This window comes from Vanacampus margaritifer, chromosome 2 (genome assembly GCF_051991255.1).
Source record: "Vanacampus margaritifer isolate UIUO_Vmar chromosome 2, RoL_Vmar_1.0, whole genome shotgun sequence".
Lineage (NCBI taxonomy): Eukaryota > Metazoa > Chordata > Actinopteri > Syngnathiformes > Syngnathidae > Vanacampus > Vanacampus margaritifer.
Genome location: NC_135433.1, coordinates 49,653,403 through 49,681,297, shown reverse-complemented (window position 1 = coordinate 49,681,297; position 27,895 = coordinate 49,653,403). Strand labels below are relative to the sequence as shown.

General features: G+C 41.6%; 1 protein-coding gene across 2 annotated transcripts; it reads right to left on the bottom strand.

Annotated features, from left to right (window-relative positions):
* Positions 1–7,085: 7,085 nt before the first annotated feature.
* Positions 7,086–23,995, bottom strand: LOC144044375 (caspase recruitment domain-containing protein 10). Of its 2 annotated transcripts, XM_077558743.1 has the most exons (24): positions 23,847–23,995; positions 19,309–19,551; positions 18,474–18,611; positions 18,158–18,344; positions 15,574–15,712; positions 15,067–15,279; positions 14,223–14,342; positions 14,023–14,148; positions 13,701–13,880; positions 13,484–13,588; positions 12,745–12,781; positions 12,611–12,648; positions 12,432–12,517; positions 12,292–12,353; positions 12,120–12,240; positions 11,618–11,795; positions 10,427–10,550; positions 10,098–10,338; positions 9,764–9,830; positions 9,582–9,684; positions 9,299–9,457; positions 8,964–9,076; positions 8,161–8,276; positions 7,086–7,798 (listed from the first exon to the last, which is right to left on the bottom strand). In XM_077558743.1, the coding sequence occupies exons 1-24, from the start codon at positions 23,899–23,901 to the stop codon at positions 7,594–7,596; spliced, it is 3,156 nt and encodes a 1,051-aa protein (XP_077414869.1). In that variant the 5' UTR covers positions 23,902–23,995; the 3' UTR covers positions 7,086–7,593. The 2 variants fall into 2 exon arrangements, with proteins under 2 accessions (XP_077414869.1, XP_077414868.1); XM_077558742.1 differs by having other exon boundaries at positions 12,120–12,353.
* Between the last annotated feature and the right edge of the window lie 3,900 nt (positions 23,996–27,895).

The following is a 27,895-nucleotide window of genomic DNA, read 5'->3' as shown; positions in this document are numbered from 1 at the left end:
TTTTAAACTTGTCCTATCTGCTAATGCATTAGCTCTATAAGCTGCTGCGTTAAATCCAAAACAAACATAGCTATATAAAAAAGAAAAATGTTTATATTAAATATGTATGTGACACAACGAGGCTGTTTTTGGACTCAGAGGAAGAGGTGGAGGGTAAAGCAGCTTTTAATTAACAAAACAAAAGCTCTTCGATGAGAGGGAGAAAATAAAGACTATACAAACATTAACTGAAAGCGCTCCAAAAGGGAGGAAGTTCAAAACTACATTCAAAAACAAAAATCACTATGACTAAACAAAACTAAGCTATACAAAATTACAAACAAAGGTTCTCTCACGAGACAAGGCAATAAAGGCAACAAGGCAATTGGGTATCAAGGCTGTGGTCTATGGCAGGCTTCAGTGGCTCAAACGAAAACACTTCGGCACAAGACAGGGAAAACGCAGACTATTTAACACATGAGGGTAATGGGGAACAGGTGGAAACAGTCAGGGATCAGGGTTGACACAGACACCACACGAGGAAGGGCAAGTGACCTGAAACGAGAGGAGTCAGACTTTTCACAATAAAACAGGAAATGACAAGACACCCTCACCGCGGTGTGACAGTACCCCTCCCCCTAGGGCCAACTCCTGACGGCCCAGGCTGGTCAGGATGATCCCTAAAAAAAAAAGTCTTCAATTAGAGAGTCATCCATGATGAAGCGGGAAGGTATCCACTGTCTTTCCTCGGGCCCATACCCCTCCCAGTCCACCAAGAACTGCCTGCCCCGGCCCCGCTTGCGGACGGCCAGCAATCGCTTGACTTTGTAGACGGGCCCCCCCATCCACAATCACAGGAGGCGGCGGGGGCGTAGGAGCCGGAACCAGAGAACTCTCCTTGACTGGCTTGACTTGGCCTACGTGGAACGTTGGGTGAACACGCAAGGACCGAGGCAGGCGAAGACGGACCGCGACCGGGTTGATCACCTTGGAGATGGGGTATGGGCCCACAAACCGAGGCGCCAACTTTTGGCATGGGACCTTTAAATGCAGATGTTTGGCTGACAACCACACTTTGTTCCCTGGCTGGTATACTGGAGCAGGTCTCCTTTTCCGATCTGCTGCTCGCTTGCCTCTGTCCCTCTGGCGCTCCAGAACCTGCCGAGCGGCTGCCCAGACGCGATGGCAACGACGGACCAAGGCATGGGCTGAGGGAACAGAGGCCTCAGACTCTAGGTTAGGAAAAAAAGGAGGATCGTATCCAAAAACGCATTTGAAGGGGGTGAGTCCAGTGGCAGAGGTGGGCAGGGAGTTATGGGCAAACTCAACCCAGACCAGGTGTTTGCTCCACGATGCCGGGTTCTGAGATACAAGGCACCGTAAACTGGTTTCCAGCTGCTGGTTGAGACGTTCCGACTGACCGTTAGCCTCAGGGTACCACCCTGAGGTTAGGCTGGCTTTGGCGCCTATTAGGCGGCAAAATTCCTTCCAAAAGCGTGACACAAACTGGGGCCCCCGATCCGACACAATGTCTCTAGGGAACCCGTAAACTCGAAAAACGTGTTTAATCATGACCTCAGCCGTTTCCTTGGCTGAGGGAAGCTTTGACAAGGCTAAGAATCGGACCATCTTAGAAAATCGGTCAACTACTGTGAGAACGGTGGTCTTTCCTTTGGAGAGAGGAAGTCCCGTGACAAAATCCAGGGAAATTTCTGCCCATGGTCTAGAAGGAATGGGAAGAGGCTGTAGCAGACCCATGCGTGATCTGGTGGATGTCTTGTTTCGAGCACATACCGAGCAGGCCTCGATGTACTCCCGGACCTCCGGCTCCATGGAAGGCCACCAGAAACGCCGGGCGATGGCGTAAATTGTCCGTCGAACTCCCGGATGACAGGATAGAAGCGAGGTGTGACCCCAATGGATCACCTGTGGGCGCAGCTGCTCTGGAACAAATAGTCTATTCGCCGGGCACCTTTTTGGTGGGGTTGCCTCCCCGTTGGCTTGTTTCACTTCCCTCTCGATTGGCCATGTCACGGCTCCAATCACACAGTCCGGCGAAAGGATGGTCTCTGGTTCCTTAGTTACAGGCTCAGGATCGTAGAGACGGGACAGGGCGTCGGGTTTGACGTTTTGAGACCCCGGCCTGTAAGTGAGAGAGAAGGAAAACCGATTGAAGAACAGTGCCCATCTGGCCTGGCGTGAGTTGAGTCTCTTGGCTTTGCGTATATATTCCAGGTTCTTGTAATCGGTCCAGACCACAAATGGATGCTTTGCCCCCTCAAGCCAGTGCCTCCACTCTTCCAGAGCAAGCTTGACGGCCAGAAGCTCTTTGTCCCCAACGTCATAGTTCCGCTCGGCCTTGGATAATCGTCGTGAAAAGAATGCGCAGGGGTGCATCTTCCCATCCTTCTCTGCGCGTTGAGACAGGACAGCTCCGATCCCCTCATTGGATGCATCCACTTCCACCATGAATTGCCGCTGTGGATCTGGTGCTATGAGGATCGGAGCTGTGACATATCGTTTCTTGAGTGCTTCAAAAGCGGCTTCAGCCGCCGGTGACCAACTGAACCTCACCAGAGTGGAGGTGAGGGCATGCAGAGGGGCAGCTATTACACTGAACCCTCTGATGAAGCGTCTGTAGAAGTTTGCGAACCCGAGGAACTGCTGAACCTTCTTGCGGCTAACAGGAGTGGGCCACTCCGTCACAGCCCTAGTTTTAGCCGGGTCCATCTGAACCCTCCCCGGAGCTATGACGAAACCCAAAAAAGAGACGGTTCCAGCATGAAAGACGCATTTCTCGGCCTTAACATACAGTTTGTGCTCCAGCAGTCTTTGAAGAACCTTGGAAATATGGATCTGATGAGTGGCTAGATCTGTCGAGTATATGAGTATGTCGTCTAAATAAACATATACAAACTGGTCCAGAAAGTCTCTCAACACGTCATTGATCATGGCCTGGAAAACTGCAGGAGCGTTAGTGAGTCCGAAGGGCATGACCAGGTATTCATAATGGCCACTAGGTGTATTGAACCCTGTCTTCCACTCATCCCCCTCTCGGATCCTAATGAGGTGGTAGGCGTTGCGCAAGTCCAATTTAGTAAAGATCGTGGCTTGTTGGAGATTTTCAAAGACGGAGGACATGAGAGGAAGAGGGTAGCGGTTCTTTATCGTAATGTCATTAAGGGGGCTATAGTCTATACATGGCCGTAAAGAACCATCTTTCTTCCCCACAAAAAAGAAACCTGCTCCCGCTGGTGATGAGGAAGGACGAATCAGTCCAACCTTCAGAGAAGTTTCAATGTAATCCCTAAGGGCCGCCTTCTCTGGTCCTGAAACAGAATATAGGCGTCCCTTGGGAATGGTGGAACCAGGAATCAGTTCTATGGCACAGTCATAGGCACGATGGGGTGGGAGCGACATGGCCTTGGTCTTGCTGAAGATCTCCTGGAGGTGATGGGAGCATGGAGGCACGGTACTCAAATTCGGGTATTCTGCGTCTGTGAAGGATTTGACAGAAATGTGATCAACCGTGGTGATGTCTACTTCTCGGTTTGGTGAACCAATCCCATGGTTCACACAATTCTTTCCCCATCCCAGAACTTCGCCAGTTACCCAGTCTACATGGGGATTGTGTTCACACAACCAGGGGTGTCCTAGGACCAGGGTCCGTGAAGGAGACTGAAAAACTAGGTGCTCCTTATGTTTGCCGACTTGGAGCTGGATGGGTTCTGTGATGTGCGTAATAATGAATAGTTCACTTCCATTCAGGGCCCTAGCCTTAATGGGCTTGATTAACAGCTCAGTCTTGGCTCCTAAATGTCTCACCAGCCCCCAGTCAATTAGGCTCTCGTCGGCCCCAGAATCTATCAGGGCATAGAGGTCTGTGGGAGTGGTGTGATGGTTGATCCTCACTGACGTGAGTCTTCGTGGAGCCGCCGCCGGAGTCGTGACTTGACTCACCTCTTGGGTCCTTTTGGCTGGGCAGGCGACCACGAGGTGATCTCGGTTCCCGCAGTAGAAACACAGCCCTTCCCGCTGTCGACGCCGTCTCTCCTCCAGCGAGATCCGTGCTCTGCCCAGTTGCATGGGCTCTTCCTCTGGTTGCGCGGGAGCTGGTTGGCGCTGAACTGACAGGGATCCGAGAGGAGCTGACCCCCCTGATGTTGGGAAGCGCGGGAAGCCCTCCATTGTCCTGGTCCGGCGAGCGCGGCTCTGCGTCACCTCCTGCAGCCGATGATCCGTCCGTATGGCCAGGGCGATGAGGGAGTCCAAATCCGGTGGAAGATCGACTGCGATGAGAAGCTCCTGGATGGACGTTGCCAGGCCCTTGAGAAAAACGTCATAGAGCGCCGTGGTGTTCCAGCCACTCTCTGCCGCAAGAGTGCGGAAGCGTATGGCATAGTCACTCACGGAGTCCCTTCCTTGGCTCAGACTGCTTAGCTGCCGGGCCTTTTCCCGGTCGGAACAGGCTGGGTCAAAGACTCCCTGAAGAGCGGCTCGGAATTTCGGGGCGGAGCTGCAAAGTGGGGAACAGCGGGCCCACTCTGCCGTGGCCCAGGCTCTTCCAGTCAGGTGAGAGATCATGAAAGCCACCCGTGAACGATCTGTGGGAAAAGCCTGGGGGGAGTACTCAAAATGAATGTTACAGTCTGTTAAAAAGGCCTTGCATTGTCCTGGCTCTCCAGAGAATCGCTCAGGAGAGGCTAACTTGATCCCTGATCCGGTATATGGCACGGGTAGGATCGGCAAGGTAGCTTGAGTCTCTGGCTCGGACGGAGGGCTATTGGTGCGACTTCGAGCACCCGGAATCTGAGCTGAAAGATCGGTCATTTGCGTTGCCATGGCGGTCTGAAACTCCTCCTGTCGGCGTAGACGGGCCTCCTGGGCCCGCAAAGCTGCGATCCATTGCTCTCGCTCTGCTGGGTCCATGCTGGCCGAAGTGTTCTGACACAACGAGGCTGTTTTTGGACTCAGACGCAGAGGAAGAGGTGGAGGGTAAAGCAGCTTTTAATTAACAAAACAAAAGCTCTTCGATGAGAGGGAGAAAATAAAGACTATACAAACATTAACTGAAAGCGCTCCAAAAGGGAGGAAGTTCAAAACTACATTCAAAAACAAAAATCACTCTATGACTAAACAAAACTAAGCTATACAAAATTACAAACAAAGGTTCTCTCACGAGACAAGGCAAGGCAACAAGGCAACAAGGCAACAAGGCAACAAGGCAACAAGGCAACAAGGCAACAAGGCAACAAGGCAACAAGGCAACAAGGCAACAAGGCAACAAGGCAACAAGGCAACAAGGCAACAAGGCAACAAGGCAACAAGGCAACAAGGCAACAAGGCAACAAGGCAACAAGGCAATTGGGTATCAAGGCTGTGGTCTATGGCAGGCTTCAGTGGCTCAAACGGAAACACTTCGGCACAAGACAGGGAAAACGCAGACTATTTAACACATGAGGGTAATGGGGAACAGGTGGAAACAATCAGGGATCAGGGTTGACACAGACACCACACGAGGAAGGGCAAGTGACCTGAAACGAGAGGAGTCAGACTTTTCACAATAAAACAGGAAATGACAAGACACCCTCACCGCGGTGTGACAGTATGTTTGATAGTATGAATAAAAGGGTTGAGTTATTTAGCTTGAGTGGCACACTCAATTATGTCTACAACATAAATATAATATAATCCGAAAAGTAGGAGAGGATCACCTTCGGTTGACCCAAGGTCAAACCAATTATTTCTGATGACGACTTTTCTACGGACTAACATAGCACACTTTTTTTCTTCTTCTTCTTCTTTTTTTTATTTTTTACTCCAATCCCTTGATGGCTAAAAACTTTGGTAGACATAACTTAAGAGCATAACATCTATTTAAATTATGTATGTCATAAAACTAAATATCTTAATACTTACAAGGAAAATCGCAAATCATATTTTAAAAAGTCTTATTTAAATCTTGTTTTATCTGTATGTGATATGTAAGTTTGTCGTCAAGAAGGAGGAATAAGGGGGGCATTTTCAAGAGCTATTTTGTATTCAAACTAATGTAGCAATCACTTTACTACAACCATAATTTACATAACAAGTGCACATTTCTGTATTTTGCACATGGATTGAGAGAAATGTTATTAGAAGGACAGAAAATGTCCCCCAATTCTGGAATGGGACATAAATCAATGAAATGAATAACAGTAGCCTACATAAAATGGGCATGATGCATCTGATCGTGCCTTCTTCATGATGACATAACCTTTACCCACTAAAATAATTCGTTGAAATACCTTTTTAAATTTAAAATAGTCCAAATGCTCTGAATTTCAGCTTCTCTGCAGTAAATATTCAATTAGATTATTCGATTTCTGTGCTGCTCCGTGAGAGCGGACAGGTTATCTTTGTGTTGAATCAAAGTAAAACTGCTGGCTCACCACTGTTGAAATGTCGTAATTACAGTAAATATTTCAAAATTGAAAAAAATCTAATGGAAAAACACAAAGTAGGTGTCACTGAGAATGCTTTCTTATGCTGTTTGACAACATGTTGTGGACTCCTGGAAGAATAGCAATGGTATCAGCCAAAGTTAATGGAGATCCTTAAAAATGAAATGAATAAAAATATTCCTATGTGGATGGACAGAGCAGTTCCCCTTGGGCTGATTGTAACCTCAAAATGTTACAATTTCAGTAAAGTCTTCAATGAAAAAAATGTAATGGCCGTCAACAAAGAGCTCAAATGAAAAGCAGTGAGAATTGCAGAGCCATGTGATGCTATGTTAATAACCCAGCCACTGTTTGTAAGCTCAAAACGACATTTCAAGTCCCCGATAACCCTCGGTACTATAAATGCATGTGATACAAATTGTAGCTCTATCCGTAACATTGAGTCTTTACGTTGATATTTTTCATGAAACCTTGTGATAAATTGGGATGTCTTTGCAACTTTTGTTACTGATTTTCATGGTCATATTTCCTGGACTGTCTTACTATCCAAAGAATAATTAGATCCGAAAAACTGCATTATGTCTGTTTTCTGCTTTTACATATGAGTAACACATATTTTTGTACGTTTAAGCACAAAGATGAAGCGCGCCCAATTATTTTATAAAAAAAATCATTATATTTTTTAAACAACTGGTTACAAAAACAATGCAGTAGAAAGTGAGCTGAATTGCTGTGCACAGGTAAAAAAAAAAGAAAAAAAAGAAAAGAAGAAAAAGAATGGCCAGTAAGTGACCTTTTGTTATCCCTCAATGCAGTGAGTAGATGAAAAGTAAATAAATCATAGCACTAAGCGGGGAAAAAAGCACTGATATCAACATAACAATCCACACGCAGGTTGATTAAAAAGAAGTCTACCCAATCAAAATGAAGATATGAAATAAATGGACTTTAGAAATCTGGTTGTGGTTTGTTTACACATCCTGACTAATACCACTCATTCTGCAAGTCTATACAGCAGGGTTGTCTAAACTCTGGCTCTGACTTTTTCCAGATATTTTTTGTGACATTTCATTAGATAGTCTGCAGGTTAAATATGTGCCTCCTTGGTCTAATAAAGGTTGGGAAAACACTGGTTAGATTTAGTTAAAGCGCTATATAAAAAGCAGTCCATTTATTGCAGCCTATCGAGTTCAACCCAAGCTACTGACATCTGCTGGTTAATAATAGTATTGCGTATGGCTCTGAGCAGCTCTTCTGTGCAGCTCCAGGTGGGCTCCAAAGTGCAGTAGAGCAGGGGCAGAGTCTCCAGCTGCAACTGTTCCGCCTGGCACATCTCCTCCATCACACTTTCGTCCCCACACCGTGGAAAAAACTTTCTGTTTGCGATGCGGAAGGGTGAGAGAAAATGGATTGCTTATTATTGGATAACATGTTCATGCACAACATTTAAGATAACAATATGTTTGACGATGGGCAGCGTATCTCATGAGCATTGTTGATGTTCACCAAAGGGCAGGCTCCTTCACTCCTGGTCCTCGGGAACCGGAGTCCTGCAGGTTTGAGATGCTTCCGTTCTCCAACATAGCTGATTCTAAAGATCATGATCTTTATCAGGCTTCTGCAGAGCTTGCTGATGAGCTGATTATGGGAATCAGGTGTGTTGGAGTACAGAAACATCTAAAACCTGCAGAACTCCGTTATGCTCACAACATATTCAAAGCAGTGAATTGGCTCTTACCTGAGCTTCTTATGTTTTTTGCTCTTTGGCAGAATGTGGATGACAATAGGATAAATCCCTTGTCTCAGCAAACCTTCAACGCAAGGCAGCCCCAGTTCCAACAAACAGTGTTTGTCCTAAAGCGGACATAAAATATATTTTATCATAGACATACATTAGAGTGGTAAAAATAGCTCTGGGTTGACCTGCAAACTCGCTTGCAAAAAAAAAAGAAGTAACTATTCCATTACAGTTACAGGAAAAAAACAAGTAATCAGATTACAGGTACATTTATTAAAAATGGGGATTACTTCGAGGGATTACAATTTCTACGATGAGAGAGAGAGGTGAAAGAGGGCGAAAGAGAGAGAGAAAGAGAGACACAGAGAGAGAGAAGGACAGAGCGAGAGAGAGCGCGTGCACGCCCGCGCGAGTGGGACCATTGCCACATGTCGGGGAGGTCGGAACGAACGAACGAACTGACTAGTCATGTCCTCCACACGCGGGCAGTTAAAAAACAGCATATGGCCTTCAATCAATCAATCACTCAGTCAATCAGTCAATCAATCAATCAATCAATAGCCTACATGCTTTTTAATTACACAAAGATTTTTGCTATTTGTAGGCTGCCCGGGTCCCTATCATCCGTAAATAGCAGGGATTACTTGGGGTACTTGGATTACTTTACTAACTACTTTTTTTTTTAGCAGGTAACTTCTAACTGTAATGGATTACATTTTAAAAGTAACCCTCCCAAATCTGGTTATGTGGTAATGAACATTGTTATAATGCTGACAATCTGAGAAACAATAATGTTATATCACCTGGTTGATGACCTCCTGTATGGACTCTAGCCGTATGCCGAGAGCTGACTCTTGACTCTGGGAATCCAACAGAAATATTCTCTTGTCTCTCCTCTCACAGGGCGGTATTGTCTCTACAAATGACAGGTTAGAGATAGGTGACGATACTGTGGTTTGTTTAGGATCCGACATGATTTATTGTCATATGCACAGCAGACACACCAGCTCAAAATAGCATTGAATAAAATTCTAATTCAGCAAACTACTAGCGTGTATAAAAAGAATGTAGTACAATTTGGAGATAAGATGCAGTTTTGTATTAGTTGTTATGCTAATAATGATAATTTTGCTCATACCAGGTGCACAGGTGTTGTATTGTAAACCAGACTCGACAGGCTGCATCAGTCTCTCGATGAGGCCACGGGAGAGCAGAGATGGTGAGAAGATGACGGGCCGCTTTGATTCAACCTTTACCGGCTGCACTAGGCTGTAAGGGATCAAATGCTCTTCATGCCCTGAGTAAACACACACACACACACATTAATGCCCCCCCAAAAAATGCAGAAAATATGAAGTTTATAATTGACGAGAAAGATTTGGTTTTGTAATTTTGGAGCCCACCCAAAGTATGGTTCTTACGTTTGTTGAGTGTGTAAAGAACCTGCTGTGTGGCCCCTATCCCACGGCATTTGGGATCCACTGCTTTTACCAGACGAACTCGACCAAAGGGTTTCTTCATGAACTACAGTATATGGTGACAAATGAATGAATACTTGAAACTCGTCTTGCAATATGAATGTATAAAATTGACTCATCATCACCTTCTTTTTGAAGTCTTTTTGCACCAGGGACATTTTCCGTAACTTGACAAGTAACAACTGTTGTGCGCTTAAATGAAAAATTGTGTAAATAAAGTGCAACATAATCAGTATTTTTCAGTCATCATTTTCTGTCAAGATAAGAAAATAGTTTGCTTATCATACTGAGAGGTTTTTAATCTTTTTTTTTAATCAGCTACACGAAAGTCAAGAGTGAACATTTTAGACGCAGCACTTTATGAAAGCTACAATAACAAGACATTTAAATAATGCTGATTGACGATGACTATGCATTCCTGGATCATTGAGAAAAATTACTTGTATTTACATGGCTCACCTATTATAGCTGGGCATGCATCCTGCCTGCAGGGGGTTGGCCGTGCGAGGGTCCACCAGGGAACAGCGCCAATGATATTTGCCATTGTACCTTGTGTCCGTGACGTGTATGATGTCATCACAGGACACACCCAGAGACGGTGGGTCTCCGAGAGGCTCAATGTTGAGATTGACCCGCACATAAAATGAGTCAGCACCCTTGAAAGTGGGCAAAAAAAGTTGGGAGCACAACTTGGCGTACGCTGTGGACGGGAAGCAGATTGACAGCTTAGTCTTAGCAAAATGACTGAATAAACGATAAAATCTTGTTTTTTGTCCAAACTGACTAACCCTCTGGGTTGCTCTGATGTTTCAGTGAGGACGGTTCAGTCCACCATTGCAGAGAAAAGTGCGCTACCTCAGCAGTGCACTGGCTGAGCACAACATTTCCTCCCTCGAAGAGAACATGCTCTAGCTGAATAGGAGAGAAACATGTCACTCACGCTGAAATCAAATTACCGTAGTCAGTTTCGTCTTCCTCTTAATATATATATTCCAATATAAAGCTTTAATATACTTGGGAACCAAAAGTGGATGTTTAATAAATACCCTACACTATTTCTCATATCTATCATGTTGGAAAATAGTTACAGTGATAATGAAAAAATATTTTTTTCTCTGAAAGAAAAGTAAATACATTTGCATAATTTCCAGTGGCCAACAACTATATATTTAAATGTAACCGTAAGTCATTAAAGGTCTTGTGAGATAGTATAATAATTGTTTGATGTGGGATTAAACATGTCACATTTCTAGTTAATTATTTCTAATGAGTGCCCTAATAGGGTTAAAACCTTCTAGATGTACAGACATAAAACAAGATCTGGAGAGACAGAAAAAAACTAGGGGTGTCAGGCGTTTAAAAAATGTCATCGTAATTAATCGCATGACTTCAATAGTTAACTCACAATTAATCGCAAATTTTATATCTATTCTAAATGTACAATAAAATGTACAATATATATTTTTTAAGTTTTTATACTTTTGTTAACATATAATTGTACAAAAATGTTAAACTATCAGAGATATGGCTGCATCTTTTAGTCATTTCATAATAATTCATAAAACTGGGTTAAAATTAAAAGATGTACTGTACTGTAATATCGAGTGTAATATCGATGTTGGAGTCATTTTTCTGCCACTAGATGGCACAATTGCATCTGTAAGACATTGGTGACAGCTCAGTGCATTTTTCTTTTCATAATAAGTGCTATGTAATCTTTAACATGAAGTAACTTGTGAAATTCTGCACATATTTAAAATCGTCAAATACAACTTGACCACAGTCTCCACAAATATATGCATTATTATTACATTTATTACAGCTAAATGTTGATATGGACATGTCTGCTGCGTTGCGACTGGAATTCCCTCAGTACAGGCTTCTTCAGGAAGGAACTTTAAATGAACTCAAAATTAACGCACTCATTTTGACACCCCTAAAACAAAACTATGCAGATCTACCCAAACACAGACACATACCTCTAGGAGCTCACTTCCTTCCTTCAGCCCACATTGTTCTGCCACTGAACCAGCTTTGACGTGGCTGACAAAAATTCCTGTTTGGTTTCCACCAGTTATAGTAATGCCATCAGCCAGACTAGCTCTTCCGTGCTTTGGCGTCATAGGAGGGCTTGAAGATGGAGAAATGGGAGGTATCCTAAAATAGAGCAAGCATACTGTAATGTTGGTGTGGACCATAGGTGTCAAATCCAGGTCCAGAAAGCAAAACCACTGCCACAGTTTGGCTTTAGCCACAGGTGCGCCTACTCGAGACCTCGTTTACCTGGCAGTGGGCGCACCTGTGGCTAAAGCCAAACTGTGGTAGGGTTTTTACTTTCTGGACCTGGATTTGACACCGCTGGTGTGGACTGTCCATGCTTCCAGAATATATCTTATTAGATGTAATACAATAAGTGCATTTTGAACAAAGAGGGACCGTTTTAACAAGTTTTTTTTAGTTGCCTTTATGGACAATCACTACCTTGGACTGCTGGGACTGTGCCGATGTGCGCTAACAGCAGGCAGATTAACCAGATCGGGGGGGAAGAGATGAGAATGTAGGGAGTTCCAGGAATCCCATAGAGAGGGTTCACCATGTTCACCTAAAACACAGCTTGTTGAAAATGTCGATGCTGATGCAAATAAGCACATACCGTTATTAACAATAGCTGCTATGTTGTCATTTTCATCACTGCCCCAAGAGTCCAAGTCGAACCTTTTCAAAAGGCAGACAAAGTGAAATTACTGTTGTTGAAAGCCTGTGGTGGTTGTTGAATTATAACAAAAAACTCACTCTGTATTGAATCTTCGGTTGATGGAGTTCATACAAGGAGGAAATGGGAATGTTGAGAGGCGATTTATTTCCTTCTCATCTTCTGTCTGAGGATGCAGATGTTGATAAAGAAGATTTATTTATTTATTACTGTCTATCCCTAACCTGCATTTATAAGTGAGTAGCCAGGTCATACGCACTGATGACAGTGGATTCTCCTCAGAGTTGGAATGAGAATCTGTAAATGAACACACTCATATTCTAAGTAAGTAAACAACGACGTTAAGTAGAAACTTGCTGATTAGCTTTGGTATTGTGAGCGAAAACAACCGACCCTCTGAATTGTCATTGGCTTGGCCTCTAGAAGATGCCTGTTGAAGAGAAGAAAATAAGTACAGCACAGGTATGACCTTACAGTAAGGGAGCAGCTCTCAGCATGTACCAACATGTCAAACATTGCTTAAGACTAGTCTACAATGTTTTCATGTTCTCTGAAGTTACGAGATACTTAGTATAGTTTGCTTTGAAGTCACACAGTTACAATACAGTAGCATCATAACAAACACAATTGCTACCAAAACCTTTGTGTCATGCAGAAAAAGTACATTTTATAGTTGGCAAATGATGCATAAACGCATAAATGTTAAAGTAGCACTAAGGAACTTTTCAACCTTAATCAAATATTTTCATAACTCTTCTGATGAAACATCGACTTAAAACTAGTTGAATTGTACCTTAGCCATGGCCTGAGGGGGTCTTTATTATTCTTACTGGCACTAAGCAACTTTGAGGGAGATGGTAGGAAAACTGCCAGACATAAAACTACAAATGTGCTGACTGCTTTATGGCATACGTCACTTCCCCTTCTCCCCATTCGTTACAAAGACTGAAGTCAATTTGAATGTCGACGCATGAAAAAAACGGCGCAATGTGCTTGTCCTCCTGGAAAATGTGCCTTCAGGCATAACATTGCCCCTTTTGTCCATATGGCGACGCCATAATAAACATAAACCGCAAGTTCCTTAGGGTTGCTTTAGGTCCCATGTTTGAGTATATATTTTCACAGTAAAGACCTTCCGTAACTGAAGATGTGTGCCATTAACAGGAAGGCTCAGGTCCAGGTCAAGGGAGCAACAGGGTCCATAGCACTGGTCTTCACTGCACAGAGACAGATAGGACTGGAGAGTACATGACATACAGTACAAAGAATCATGTGTTACATAATACAGACAGAACTGTACTTGATTGACAGGTGTCTAAGTCAGCTCGTAACATAAGGAGTTGACTTACACAGTGCGGACAGGAACTGCCAACTTCCAATTGCTCCCTGCTCTTTTCTGTTTCTCGCTCCAACTCCCGCTGCTGCTGCTCCACGTTGGCTTGCAGCTCGGCAATGCGTTTACGCAAACGATTCTTGTCCAATAGACAGTCAGTGTACTCCAACTGCAGATTGTCCCGACTACGCATAGCCTGAAGGAAAAAGGAATGTGGACAGGCAAACAGGATGTTCAATGTCATTCTAGTAGGGATGAATCTGGGTGAATGATGGATCTGAAGTGTTGGGACGTTCACATCCATGAGCCATGAATGAAGACCCTGAGGACACACTGACCTGGTCTCTCTCCTTTTCAAGTTCCATGATCTGGTTAAAGTAGGACATACTCCTCTTTTGCTCTGTCTCCCAATCCATCTGGAGAGTTCCCACCTTCAGCTGCAGCTGCTCACACTGGGATTCCAGCTGCAAATGCAGTTCACAAGTACAACAGCCATTCATGAACCTGTTCATTTATCCACTTCTGAGAAAATGCCCACCTTGTCCCTGTGCTCCTCAGTGCTTTGAATCTCCCCCTGTAGTCTTGTGATGAAGTTGCAGAGCTCCTGTCTTTGCTCTGCAGCCTCCTTGCGATCCTGCCGTAGGATATCCATCAGAGCCTGGAGGAAACACACAGCAGAAATTTTACTCTATAAAATTCATCCATCCGTCCTCCACGTGTGAGCGGGAGCCGATCCTAGCTGCTGAGATCTGCAGACTTGATGGAAGCCAGAGTTCGAAGTGGTGAAGATGCCTTTAGCTGTTATGCTGCACACAAATGGAATAATTTTATATCATGTTTTTTTTCTTCTTTTAATCAACTTAGAGAACCTCTTACTTAAATGTTTTTAAACTTTGTTTGTCTAATGTTTTACCATTGTCAATGTACGTTTTCTCTGATTTGCTTCTGAATGTTAACTGCTGTGTTTGTTGATGCTAATAGATGTTGTCTTTCCTTGTGTAAGAGTTGAGTTGTGTTGAGTTGTTTTGTGTATGAAATGTGCCATAGAAATAAACTTGCCTTGCCTTACGGTGGTAGATATTGTCACCAGGTAATCCCAGGGCACATCCAGACAACCATCCACACTCACATTCACACTTGTGGACAATTAAGAGTTTTATTAATCTAACATGCATGTTTTTTTTTCTGGAGACATGGTAGAAGACGTAAACTCCACACAGGATGGTTTGAAATTCAGAACCTCTACACATAATTGCCAGGCACTTGCTGCCATTTCTTAGCCAATAAAGCTATACTTGCCAAAGATCTGGACTGTCCACAAGCATAATCAAATAAAAAGATGCACCACATTCAAATATAAAAAATGAGAGACAAGAACATACTATGACTCCAGTAGTAGGAACTGGATCCTTCATCTGCGTTCCTGTGTTTTCTGTTTTTGGAACTTCAATGCGGTACGGTGGCTTTACAGGTAAAGGTGGTGGGCAACCAGGTCCTCCTGTGGATAACGAGCTCTTCCTCGTGTTTGTTTGAATCTGATTTCCTTCAGGATTGATAGCTTGATGCTCTGTTAACCTGGACGTTAACTCTTCTACCTGTATGGGGACAGAACACAGCAGTCATCAATACACATGAACTTTTAACAAACAATAATCACATCTAGCCACGTGATTTTAGTTAGCAAGATTGTGGTGCATTGGTTTCCACTGTGAATGGATGTACAGTAGGTTTTTATAGTTTAATGAACTTTGCATACAATCCACTTGTCCATCCCCTACAACTATGTGGCTCAAGTCTGCAAATACAACATGTAACACTCAGGTTTTAAGTAGTAAAGTGTTATAGAATGTTAAATTTGATTATTTTGATGTTGCTCCCCACTGTCTCACTTGCTTGAGCAGTCCTCTCTCTCGTATGGATGCTTTGCTTTGCTCTTCTAGGGCCTTGGAGTACTTCACAGCTTGCTCCAGGTGTCTGTCTTTCAGCTTGCCCAGCTCTCGACTAGCCGACTCCCAGTCTTGACGTAGCCTGGATGATGCAAGTTACGCAAGGTTAGTTTTGGACTGAAGAAAGCATACATAGTCACAGACAAACAGCAGCACTGAGCACCATAAAGCATTTGATTAGATTGCTTTGTTTTTCTTTTCTTTTTTTTCCTGGAGATTGCTTTGTTTTTTATCATTTATCATAGATGCTATATTTTCATGGTATTTGGGGACTGACAATGATATGCAGGAATTTGTGACGGTGAGATGAAGCCCCATAATGCACATTCTTGGGGAGTAACGGAATACATGCACCGCCGTTACGTAATCAGATTACAATTTTTTTTAACTGTATTCTCTTACAGTTACAGGAAAAAATATGTAATCAGATTACAGGTATATTTACTAAAAATGGGGATTACTTTGAGGGATTACAATTTCTACGATGAGAGAGAGAGAGAGAGAGAGAGAGAGAGAGAGAGAGAGAGAGAGAGAGAGAGAGAGAGAGAGAGAAAGGGACCGTTGCTACATGTCGGGGAGGTGGAGAGAAAAGAACTAACTAGTCGTGTCCTCCACACGCGGGCAGTTTGAAAAAGCTTCACGGACGGGAGGAGAAAATGGCGACCGGTATTTACTGGAACTTACTCAGAGCTAAAGTTTGATCTGAGAGTCCAGCGGCATGCTACGCGCTGTAGCTTCTTGCTAGCTAGCCCGCTAGCCTACAATCATAATGTGAGTTACACCTTCCAAACAAATCTTCCTCCCAATTCACTATTTAAACATCATATACAACATATACACGGCAAAACTTGTAACTAGGATAAAAGTTCATTTTGCAGTTGATGTCACACATCGTCATCCTCATTGAATGACTATCTGTCTGTCAGTCTGTCTGTCTGTCTGTCTGTCTGTCTGTCTGTCTGTCTGTCCGTCCGTCCGTCCGTCCGTCCGTCCTTCCATCCATCCATCCATCCATCCATCCATCTATCTATCTATCTATCTATCTATCTATCTATCTATCTATCTATGCTTTCAGTGACAGTTTGAAAACAGCATATGGACATCAATCAATCAATCAATCAATCAATAGCCTATATGCTTTTTAATTACACAAGGATTTTTCCTATTTGTAGGCTGGGTCCCTATCACCCGCAAATAGCAAGGGCACATTGTATAGAATATATATTGTGGTGATATTTATTTTTATTTTGTCTTCATTAGCATACTCGGTATTGGAATAATCCAAAAGTAATCCAAAGTAATCAAGTTGCATTACTTTAATATTATGGTACTTGGATTACCAACTACATTTTTTTAGCAGGTAACTTGTAACTGTAACGGAATACATTTTAAAAGTAACCCTCCCAACCCTGATGATGCATATATACTCAGTCAACTGTGCCAGCACATGTACTGACCCCTCATTAGGATTCATTTACTCCATGGCGCTATCAAGTGGTCAATAACATGTATTACAATCTAGTTTCCCCCTACTTCAAAACAAGTAGGACCACAGTGAAGCAGTATTAGAAATAGGAATGCACTTTTGTTACTTATAGTCCTTGTAATTAAATAAATAAAATTAAAACCTCAATATTTTTCATTGTTGCTTTTTTATCTATGTCTCGGATGACACGCGGTTCACACGCCAAACCAGCAGACTACTTCCAGTGTTGCCAACTCGCTTAATCTGGCGATTTTCCAAAGCAACATGGCGCCTTTTTTGTCAAAAGCAACTAGAGACAAATCTAGTGGCTTTTTCTAGCGTTCTTTAGGGTGTTTTTTTACTCACTTTTTGCCTCTCCTACAATGTTATTCCCCTCTTCTACAGTGTTTATTACTGTTACATGCAAATGGGCAATTATGCAAATTAGGCAATGACATCGTTTAGTGACCTGTAGCGACTTTTAGCACAGCCAATAGCTACTATCTTGGGAACACTGACCACTTCCAAAATCAGTCACGTGGTACAGTGCTTCAGGAAGGTTCAAACGTCATCAATTACAGTATGTCGTCAAACCATGCTCCGAACCACACTACGCCTTGATTTTTGCTGATTACTCAGCACACACTGAGAAGGCACAGAATGTAACATCACTCGCAGGAATGGATTAAGCACCACTGTAGTCCTCAATTATCTTTTTATCGTTTGACATGAAACTCAAAAACGGTCAGTATTGCATAGTTCCGTAATCCTCTCTTTAGTTGCTCCGTGGAGAACACAGAATTATGCAGAATATAAAATATTTGCGACAAGAACAAAACTTGAATTTTGGACTTTCAAAGCTGTCGTATACAACAGACACACAGGCAGTGAGATGTGGAAGATCATAACACTCGATGAGATGCAATAACACTCATACTGTGGTCCTAATTTGTTACTTTGGATTTTAGACTTGCTAACAGCTTCTGAGCAGACGTAACTGCTTTTTAATTGACATCAAAACGTCAACATTTTCAACAGTTCTTTAAACTAAGTGGGTCAAACCTCTCGAGCTGCAGCCTGTCATGGCGTAACTCCTGCGCTTTACGTTCAGCACGGCTACGGTCGTCCTCAGCCACCCGACAACGCTGAGACAAGCGTCGTTCACACATCCGACTGTTTCGAAGCTGCACTCTCAGTTTTCGGACCTCCAGCAGCAGAAACTGAGTCAAACCCTCTGGACCTTCCTCATCTGTAAGCGCATGTTTGCATTATGTAAGTCTGAGAATACTATATTTTTGATTGCGTGTTAGCCAATGAAACTTAAATGCTTTTATATACACCAGTAGTCCTTTTTTTATTTCATTTCATTTTTTTTTACCCAGTATGAGAGAGCAGCGGTGTGTCGGCTGCTCTCCAGTCAGCTGTGTGTATTGCTCTGGATGGTAAAACTCCAGTGACTCCATGAAGGCCTGAAGACCTCTCGGACCCTGTCCACGCAGAATGTCCAGCAAACGGCCTGTGCAATTACATAAATGGAAAAAATGCAATGAAATGGAATAATTATGATTCATGTGAGTGTGTGTCGGCTGACTTTTTTTAACGACTGTATTCACACACACTATTAGCAATACAATCCACCCATTTTCATAAGTGCTTTTCCTCATTAGGGTTGTTGGTGAGCTGGAGCCAATCCCAGCTGATTTTAGGCAAGAGTCAGGGTAGTCAATCAAAAGTGAGCATTATTTTGGCAACGAAATAACAGACTGTCATGAACTCAGTTTTGGACCAGGTGTTTGTCTACACTCCTCGTTCATCCCTGTCGTTCTGCTCCCCTCTACTTACTGTAGCTAAAGCTTTCATCTTTCTGTTTTCGACCCCTTCCTAGATCTTTGTTTCACCGCAACACCTGTTCATGTGTGCTGTCCTGTTATCGTCTCATTTGCATAATGGGTTTCTTACCTTAAGGTTTAAAAACAAAAATTCTAGCTTTTTATGTTCACACCAACAAATACTGACTTTAGTACATAACCAACAACACTTATTTAGAACGAATGCATTGAAATGAAATGTGACACAGATTCAAATCCATTGCAGGATAATTATCTCCTCCTGTGATGAACGCAGTCAAATTTTAATATAAAAATTCAAAAAATCTATTTTGTCTTGTGCTACTGTTATGTTGATGATTTTAGAGGTATAGAGTTTCCTCTCACCGGCCTTGGTGATGCGCAGAGGGTACTGAATAGAGTTGAGCACTTCATCTTCATCCTGTTCATCAATGACTTTACACTGGCGCAGATATGGGGTGAGTTTGGCCGGGTTTAGGATGCGGGTTAGCTTGTGTCGCACACCTTCCACACGATCCCACACTTCCTCAAAGTGTTCCTCTGACCATGAAGGAGAAGGCCTTTTTTCCTCCTGAGTGATTTGGCCGTCTTCTGCCCAAACGGTGAAGCCTGCATGAGTCCCAAAAAAACACACACAATAATTTTAAATAGCTTGTAGTCGAGCACAGCGGAGAATACTGTTCAATAATTTTGTTAGTGGCTATAGAGACAAATATTGCACAGGTATAATCTATATATATATATATTTTTGTATATACAGTTGGGGTATGCACGTAGACTTATGAGCACAACTGTGAATGTACAAAAGCTAAAATGCTATGAATCGTCACCAACATGCACACCCACATTTCTACTTATGTCAACTTCAACCTCTGAAAATATCAAAACAATTGTCACAGTATTTTGGATTTTATGGGCATTAAGCCATTTTCTCACCATACAGTGCACTCATGAGTTTACATACTCTTAAACTTTCAAGCACAACTGTAATTAGTATCATGAGTTGTGCTGAATAAGGCCTGCATGACATACTGAATGTTTTTTTTTGTATGGAACTTTTAAGGCATCATTTTCAAAACGTATTAGTTGCATTCCAAATTGTATGCAGCCTTCCAACTTTGAAGGTTACGCTTCCTGTTTCTTTGGAATTATGGCTCAGAGCAGTCACATGCAACTTCTTATTGTAAGAATACAGTATGTTTTATTTTTGCGGCCACTGCAACACTTAAGACTATGGGTCCTATTTTCGTGCCCAGCACAAGGTGGAGTTTTCTTTCTTTTGGTATTTTCCTAGACTAGCACAGGTAGAAGTGGCCATTTGTGCTGTTTTCCGCTGTTTTGAGAGGGAACGCAGCGGACTCCCGGCCAAACGAAGCAGCTCCCCTCATTGCTTTTAAATTCAGCGCAGAGAGAGAGAGAGAGAGAGAGACAGAGAGAGGGGGAGAGAGACAGAGAGACAGAGAGAGAGAGACGGTCTACTCAGCATGTGGATGCAGAAGATCAGCATGTGCACAGTATATTTAAAACAAAACTGCAGGAAGATCTCCACTTGCAGATGATGTAAAGTAGGCCACTGTGGATGAACACTTGGAGACAACCTCTTACCCCTGATCGTGCCTGTTGTGCCGTGTAGTCAGGGTGGTGCTATTAAAATATTTTCAAGATGATGATGATAATCACGGAGCTCAGAATCTGTCTGCTTGAGCCTCGATTAAAGACTCCAAAATCACATTACATAAACTGTACCACCACAATTTTGACCTGCTTTTAGCTAGTCTTAAAATCTAGTCTACTTTTGGACACCAAATTTCCAGATGTGCCAGGGCCATACAATAGAATATGCCAGAGTGCCTATCGAGGTGTACCAAATTCACAAAAAAGTTCAATTAGACTTGGACCCAAAAATAGGCCCCAATGTTTGCACAACAAACCAGTTCCAGACAAAATAAGGTTTTTGTCAGACTACGCTTATCTGGTATCCACCATCATTCACTATCTTGTTTCCAAAGGTATAAGATATCAATCAAATTTCAACTTTAAAATGCTTGTATGTGTTCCATTTCTTAATCTTTCATCAACTATCATCTTTGTATAGCACAGCAAACATCAGTATTTACTAAGGCTGCATTACTGAGGCAATGAATCTCAACAAAACAGATATGAAATACAATCCACAACTTATTAACAATAAACAAAGTATTCATGTTCCTATGCAACCCAGGAATGTAGTGAATAATATTGTAACATTTCGAACATCACTTAATTGCTCTGGAATAAGGAATGTGGTTGCTATCAGGATATTGAATTATCGAGCTTCACTGCATGGGTGAAATGGAAGAATACTGTTTAACTCATGATTACTTTAAAAACTAATGACATAAAATGAGAGTTAGTCATATGCCAGTGTGCTTTTCCATAAAATTTAGGTGCTGATAATTTCTTCACAATATGTAACCATGTGTGACAATGAAAGCACCACAGCATTCTGAGTTTGTTTAGTACATCATTAGTTTACATACAATCTGTCATCATGTCAATTTCTTTCTTGCTTTCTTTTTAATATTGAATAAAGGAATAAGCAATGTCATGCAAACTATGCTAGAATATATATATATGGGCTAGTTGAATGTTAAAAATAAGCCTTTTGGTAGGCCTGTTGTGAGTCATTGTGGGGAGTCAGGAGAATTTTGATGCCCTGTTCAGATGTACTGACAACTAAAATGTGAGCCAGCAGGCAGGCTGAGACTCGCCTGGATGCTCTGGAATCTTTGTCACTAATCAGCAGTCTAGTGAGATGTTGTGCTCGAGTAATTAGCACCAAACACCGTAAAATTCATACTTTACAGTGACTATGTGGCTTCAAAAAGAAATCAATCAGGATTGCAGAATTAAAACATAGTTGCAAACTGAAAGAGACTGGAAACAATCATGTTGGGTGGCTTGAGGGGCATATAAATAAAAACGTGTGCATATGTGAAACTCAACATGAAAAAAAACGTGTGGTAACATGAATCATTGACTGTTAAAATCAAAACGAGGTCAAATTTAGAGTTGTAAAATCATAAAGGATTTTTAGTTTGCACATTTTTATTCCCATTCATTTTTATCTGGCATTGTGTTGTACAAGCTTAAAGTGTCATCTTGTCATTTGTCAAATAGACCCTTGCTTTAGTTTTAACCCTCGAGTTATGTTTGATTCTCAGAAATTGCAATAAAGTTCCAGGCTCAATTTAACCTAAGGTGAGTTTGATTACACTGTAACAAATTTCAGTAAAATCTACAGTAAAAATATTTCAGCTTTTTCTTGTTTTTTAATTTTAAAGTAATGTAACTGTAACTGTATACTGCAATGCATTATGGATAGAACAAAGTGTATTATGTGTAAAAACAAAGTACAGTAATTTGCTGTATCATTAACGGTAAAATACTGTATATTGTACAGTAACTATGTTTTGGCACATATATATATATGTGGTTACAGGTAGATGCTGATGATTTTGGCAGGTATCTCTATAGGAGAAGAAGCAAATAGAGGACCCTGTATTGTCACCGGAACAAGGACAAGAGTAATATTTTAGCGCGAGGGCAGTCTGCTTTGTCTTCACATCGCAAACAGGCAACATTACAGCGAGCATTCTTCTATGCAATCGGCTGCAGAACGAGGACTGATTTTACAACAAGGGCGGTGGATGATTGGTTAGCACGTCCGCCTCCCAGTGCAGAGGGCGTGAGATTGAGTCCGGGCTTTGGTCTTCCTGGGTGGGGTTTGCATGTTCACCCCATGCCTGTGTGGGTTTTCTCCGGGTGCTCTGGTCTCCTCCCACATTACAAAGACATGCATGACCAGTTAATTGAGCACTCTAAGTTGTCCATAGGTGTGATTGTGAGTGTGGATTGTTGTTTGTCTCTGTGTGCCCTGCAATTGGCTGGCAGACTGTTCAGGGTGTACCGTGCCTACTGCCCAAAGCTTAGGCTCCAGCAACCCTTTTGAGGAATAAGTGGTTAAGAAAACCGATGGATGGATTTTACAACGACATAGTGTATTATGAATTTACAAGTAAATTACGTTGAGTATAAGAAAGATTTGTAAACTAGATTACAGTGAATTGCTGTAAAAGTAAATACAGTACGTAACTGTAATTTATATACAGTAAATACTTGTTTAAAAAAAACAGTAATGTACTGAGATTTTACAAGAATTAGCTGGCAACTTTTTTGCCAGTTATTTCCAGTAAATACTACAGTCAATTTGTTACAGTGTGTACAAGTGTCATTAGGGGGATAAACTTGCATATCATGTTTCTAAAATAATCATTTCAGTGTTTTTCATTTAAAAAGAAGAAGTTGCATTTATTTTAATGTACAAATATGTGCAAGGAAATATTTTACTTCACAAAACTTTGACCCTCCTGTCATGTTCAATTCTCAGGAACAGTAATTGAATGTTCCTGGCTCAATTATGCTATCCAAAAGTATCAAAAACTAGAAAGAAAAAAATCCCCAAAACTCTGTTTATAATTCACTATGAACTGCATTAATAACATTCTCAATCAATATATGTCTATAGTGAGCAACAAGGAATACTTTAATAAAAAATAATAATACAATTCATGTTTACATTGTCTTTTCGTGTAATAAAAAGCCAATGTAAATAAAGACCAGTTTGTAAAACAATAACAATACTGTAAACCCACAAATGAATTGCAAAACGTAACAAAATATACATGTCTAATAGTTTTAGAGTCTCTGTGCCAACTGTAAAACTAGAGTCCTATTATTTAAGTTACTCGTTCATCAACAGATATCTGAGCATTTTAAGCGATGTTGTAAATGTAAACTTGTGAATTCGGCTAAAAAGAGGCGAAAAAGCAAAGAATGTGCTTGACTCCTTCAAGTGGACTCACCGCTCATGTTTCCAAGCGTCTTGTTGAGGTCCGGAGTCCAGACTGCTCCCTGCATTTATCACCACGTTCCATTCAAGTCTGGAGGTGAGTCAGGGGAGACACAAAACACATGACAGCGTGTCTGTGTGTGTGCGTGATTGTAAGCTTGTGTCTCGAATGAGTCATGAGCAGAAAGGCTCCGGTAGAACAGAAACAACATACTTATATTGTTCATGTCTGGCCTGATGTGTCAGTAGATGGTGCTGTTTACCAACGTTAGTAAGATTACGCCTCAAGTCAATGAACGTGGAAAAAAATGGAAAGCTTTGTAGTTCAGTGAAAGTGTAAATAATTGATTATAAAAAGACTGGTAATGTGGTTGGTAATGAATGAAATAGTGCTTTGACGCATCCCCTGAGGGGTGTGGTGAGCAGCAGCAGGGGCTGCATTCGGGAATCATTTGGTAATCTAACGCCCCAATTCCAACCCATAATGCTGAGTGTCAAGCTGGGAGGCAAATGGGTCCCATTTTTACAGTCTTTGGTATGGCCTGGCCAAGGGTTGAACCCACAACCTCCTAGTCTCAGGACAGGCACTCGACCACAGCCCGGAGTGATCTATCTAGACACACATTTCCATTTTTAAACATTATAATATATATCTTAATATATTGTAATCACTTATAATAATTAATAAATACATTTAGAATACAATAAATTGATACAATAAATATATTTCCAAGTCATCTATCTAGACTTACTTTCTATTGTAACCAATTTCATTGGTTGCTCGGCTAACCATTAAAATTGCTATGCCCGTAACCACCCGGAATGGTCAATGTCTGACTAATCTATTGGTTAATCAATATGATCTTAACCTCCGAGATTGGTAGTTTTTTTTTAACCAATCCATTTTTAGAGTGTAGGCAGTAAAAGCAAAAAAAAAAAGGGCTAAATGAATACTCAAGTAATATACAGATACCTGAAAAATGTACAGTAATTAGTTAAAATAATAGTAAAAGTAAGTACAGTAATGAAGTATTTCCACTTTGTTATTTCCCACCACTGAAAGTTATGAATGTGTCACTAATTCAGCAAGAAACTTTAATTGAGCTTTAGAAAAAAAGGAAGGTCTGTCATAGAAACCAGGTTATGTCAAATGAGTCATAAGCATTGTGAGTGACTCACCTTTGGAAGTGCCCCGCTCCACTCGAACTCACCTTGATAACGCAGACAAGATTGTATTTAGCAGTTGTATTGCCTCAGGGAGTTCTGTGGTACTGTACACTTTTCTACCTCTCCGGCTGAATCGTATCTGATTATCAAAACACTATGACACACAGTTTCAGTTTCACTCTTTATAGACTTGTATTGACCTGATGATCATACAGCACTCCAAAATGTAGCCATAAAACGAAATACATTTCAATTAAAACAGATTTGATACTTTTCTCAAGTGGTCATGAGTTTATGTTTTATGCTCCAATGCACAATGTAGTAGTTCAGATTTAAAGGCGCATTGCGGAATTTAATATCTTGTTAAAGATTTTTTGTCATCATGCATGTTCCATCAATGCTCAGATGAGTACAAAGAGCCCTGACTTTTTTAACTGCGACTACACCTATCCGCTTGTGTCTTCCTTTCGGTGTGGAGTGTTCGGGGTGAACGCTCACGTCATGCTCGTCCCCGCGGACATATAGTGTTGTGTTAGCTAGTGTACGACACGATTGGGATGGAAACTGAAAAACAAAACAAGAATAGACCAGTTTTGAGCACAGCCTAAATTCCAGTACAGACTCCAAGAAAACTGAAAGAAACAAAGAGTTTATTTGAGCGCACATACTCGAGCTTGACACAGAGGCTGTAGTTACGCTTTCGGCCGGAGTAAAAAGTGTCAAAACTCCATAGTGCACCTTTAAACTCTACATGACAACAGGATGTTGTACATTGTAATTGTGAGCTGAAAAGTGATACTTGTTTACATTCCAGAGAAGCTCTTTATTGTACAGCAAACCCTTGTTTATCATCCTAATGCAAATCTCTTGCTAACTTGAAGAAATCTTAATGTTTCTGAGCCCATTAAACATAGTGGCCATGAGCCACTGTGGAAAATCCAAATTAAGTGGGTGGAATTTTAGTAGTGTGGAATGGCATGAGGTTGAGGGTGGGTTTGAAATGTTTAGGAAAAGTGTTCAAGAGCACTGAGGAATTACGAGCTTCTTGGGAGAAGAATGTGTCTCATTCTTGGCAAGGTGACAGGGCTGGCAGGCCACTTCTTTTTCTTTTTCTTTTTTAACTGAAACTGTCTGTAAATGTGTTTGCGGTCTTAGTGCTGATGCTGAGATTGCACAAGTCACCATACTTACGAACCCACATCGTCACTTGATCACCCTGAAGACGGTCATGAAAAGTCGCTTTTAGGAATAAATACAGCTGACGTTTCATTTCAAAGTAAAAGAAAGTTTGCAAATGTGTGGTGGCTCCTCTAATGGCGAGCCATCTTGCATGGGGAGGTGACAGGAGAGTTATCTGTCTGCCTGCTTGAATGAATGAGCCTCATGTATTAATCTAAAACCCCACCTGCGTGCTTTTAATCCTCTAGAGTTGTTTTTTTTCTCCTCCTCAGACCAAGGCATCATTTGATGGCTTGACGTGAGGAGGGGGTGCTGCATTGGTTGAGCATTCCCATTGTCTCTAAGGTGACAGCAACACAGAGGCGCTATTGACAGCAGCTCTGGACCCCTCAGTCTTTTCAGACTGGAATGTCGTTACACAGAAATAGATCCCTACAACTCATGTACATTTTTCTTTATTTTGATTTTTTTAGATCATTGCTGAGACCTCTTTACAAATGTTTGCATTTTTAGGATAACATAAAGCTGTTGGCATGAAATGAAATGACTGTGTTTCTTCAAATCATTTTGAATGAAAATGTTTTTACAAGATCTTTACATAATGTAACAATTTAGATATAATCTTGCAGTAACTTTGTGCTTTTCAATCAAATTTGTGTGTTGCTAGGCAGAATTTAACGGCTGTCATCCTGACACATGAGACACCGAGCCCCAACTGAAACTTTTGGTGTTTATCAAGTTTCCTCCCATGCGCAGCAAGGATGCTATCTGATTATACTTTGTGTCCGCACATATTACTATGCACAATTCAAAGGCCACTACAGTCTGTTCATTTTATTTCTATGTTTGAGTATGTTCTATTTGGATCGAACTGACCCCTCTCCACAGCTTCTTGTATGACTCAAGCTTGGCGGCTGCACATAATCGGCCCTTTGTGTCCCCAATGTGTGTCTTTTTTTTAACTTCCTTTCAGAAAACAGAGGGATGGGCACATGAGTAATTGGGACAGATGTAAACATGGACAAGGGAAATGATTTATGCTTTTTTTTTTGTCTGCACAGCAGTGAAACAGTAGCATTCGTTGTTGATCCAACTGGTGGAACTGAAGCTTTGACTGCAACGCGAATAACAAACTTGGGATTAAAAATAAGAAACGTGACATTTGCATCTTCTTGTAATTATCTGACATGAGTACAAGGAAAATGTATATTCTGTGGCGCCACACTGACAAATCTTTGAATTTGGCCTCACTGTGCACAGTTGCTATAATCTCACAGCTCTGAAGTGATGCTGTGACAACGATGCAATCGTCATTGTAGGGTGGAGGGAAGTGATGTTTTTGAGCATAAGCGTAAAAAACTATGAGCAGGTCAAATGTAACAATAAGGATGAAAGATTCATGGGATTCATAACAAGGAGCAGTATAGGAACGGAACAATAAATAATGTCAATAACAAGGTGCCAGCAAGAAAAAAACACACACCAGGAAATATGAAGCAAAAAACAGAACTTATAAAATACTATTAAAGACAAAACTATAATTGAGGTTTGGGTTAAAAAGATCAATAGAAAAGTCAAAGAGTATGTTGTTGTATATGACCAATCTTTAGCTAATATAGAAAATGTATTTCCTTTTCTGGAATGTATAGACGTTTCTTTTTTTCTTTTCTTTTCTTTTTTTGCATTTAAAAAGAACCAGCTTCATTCATGTACACA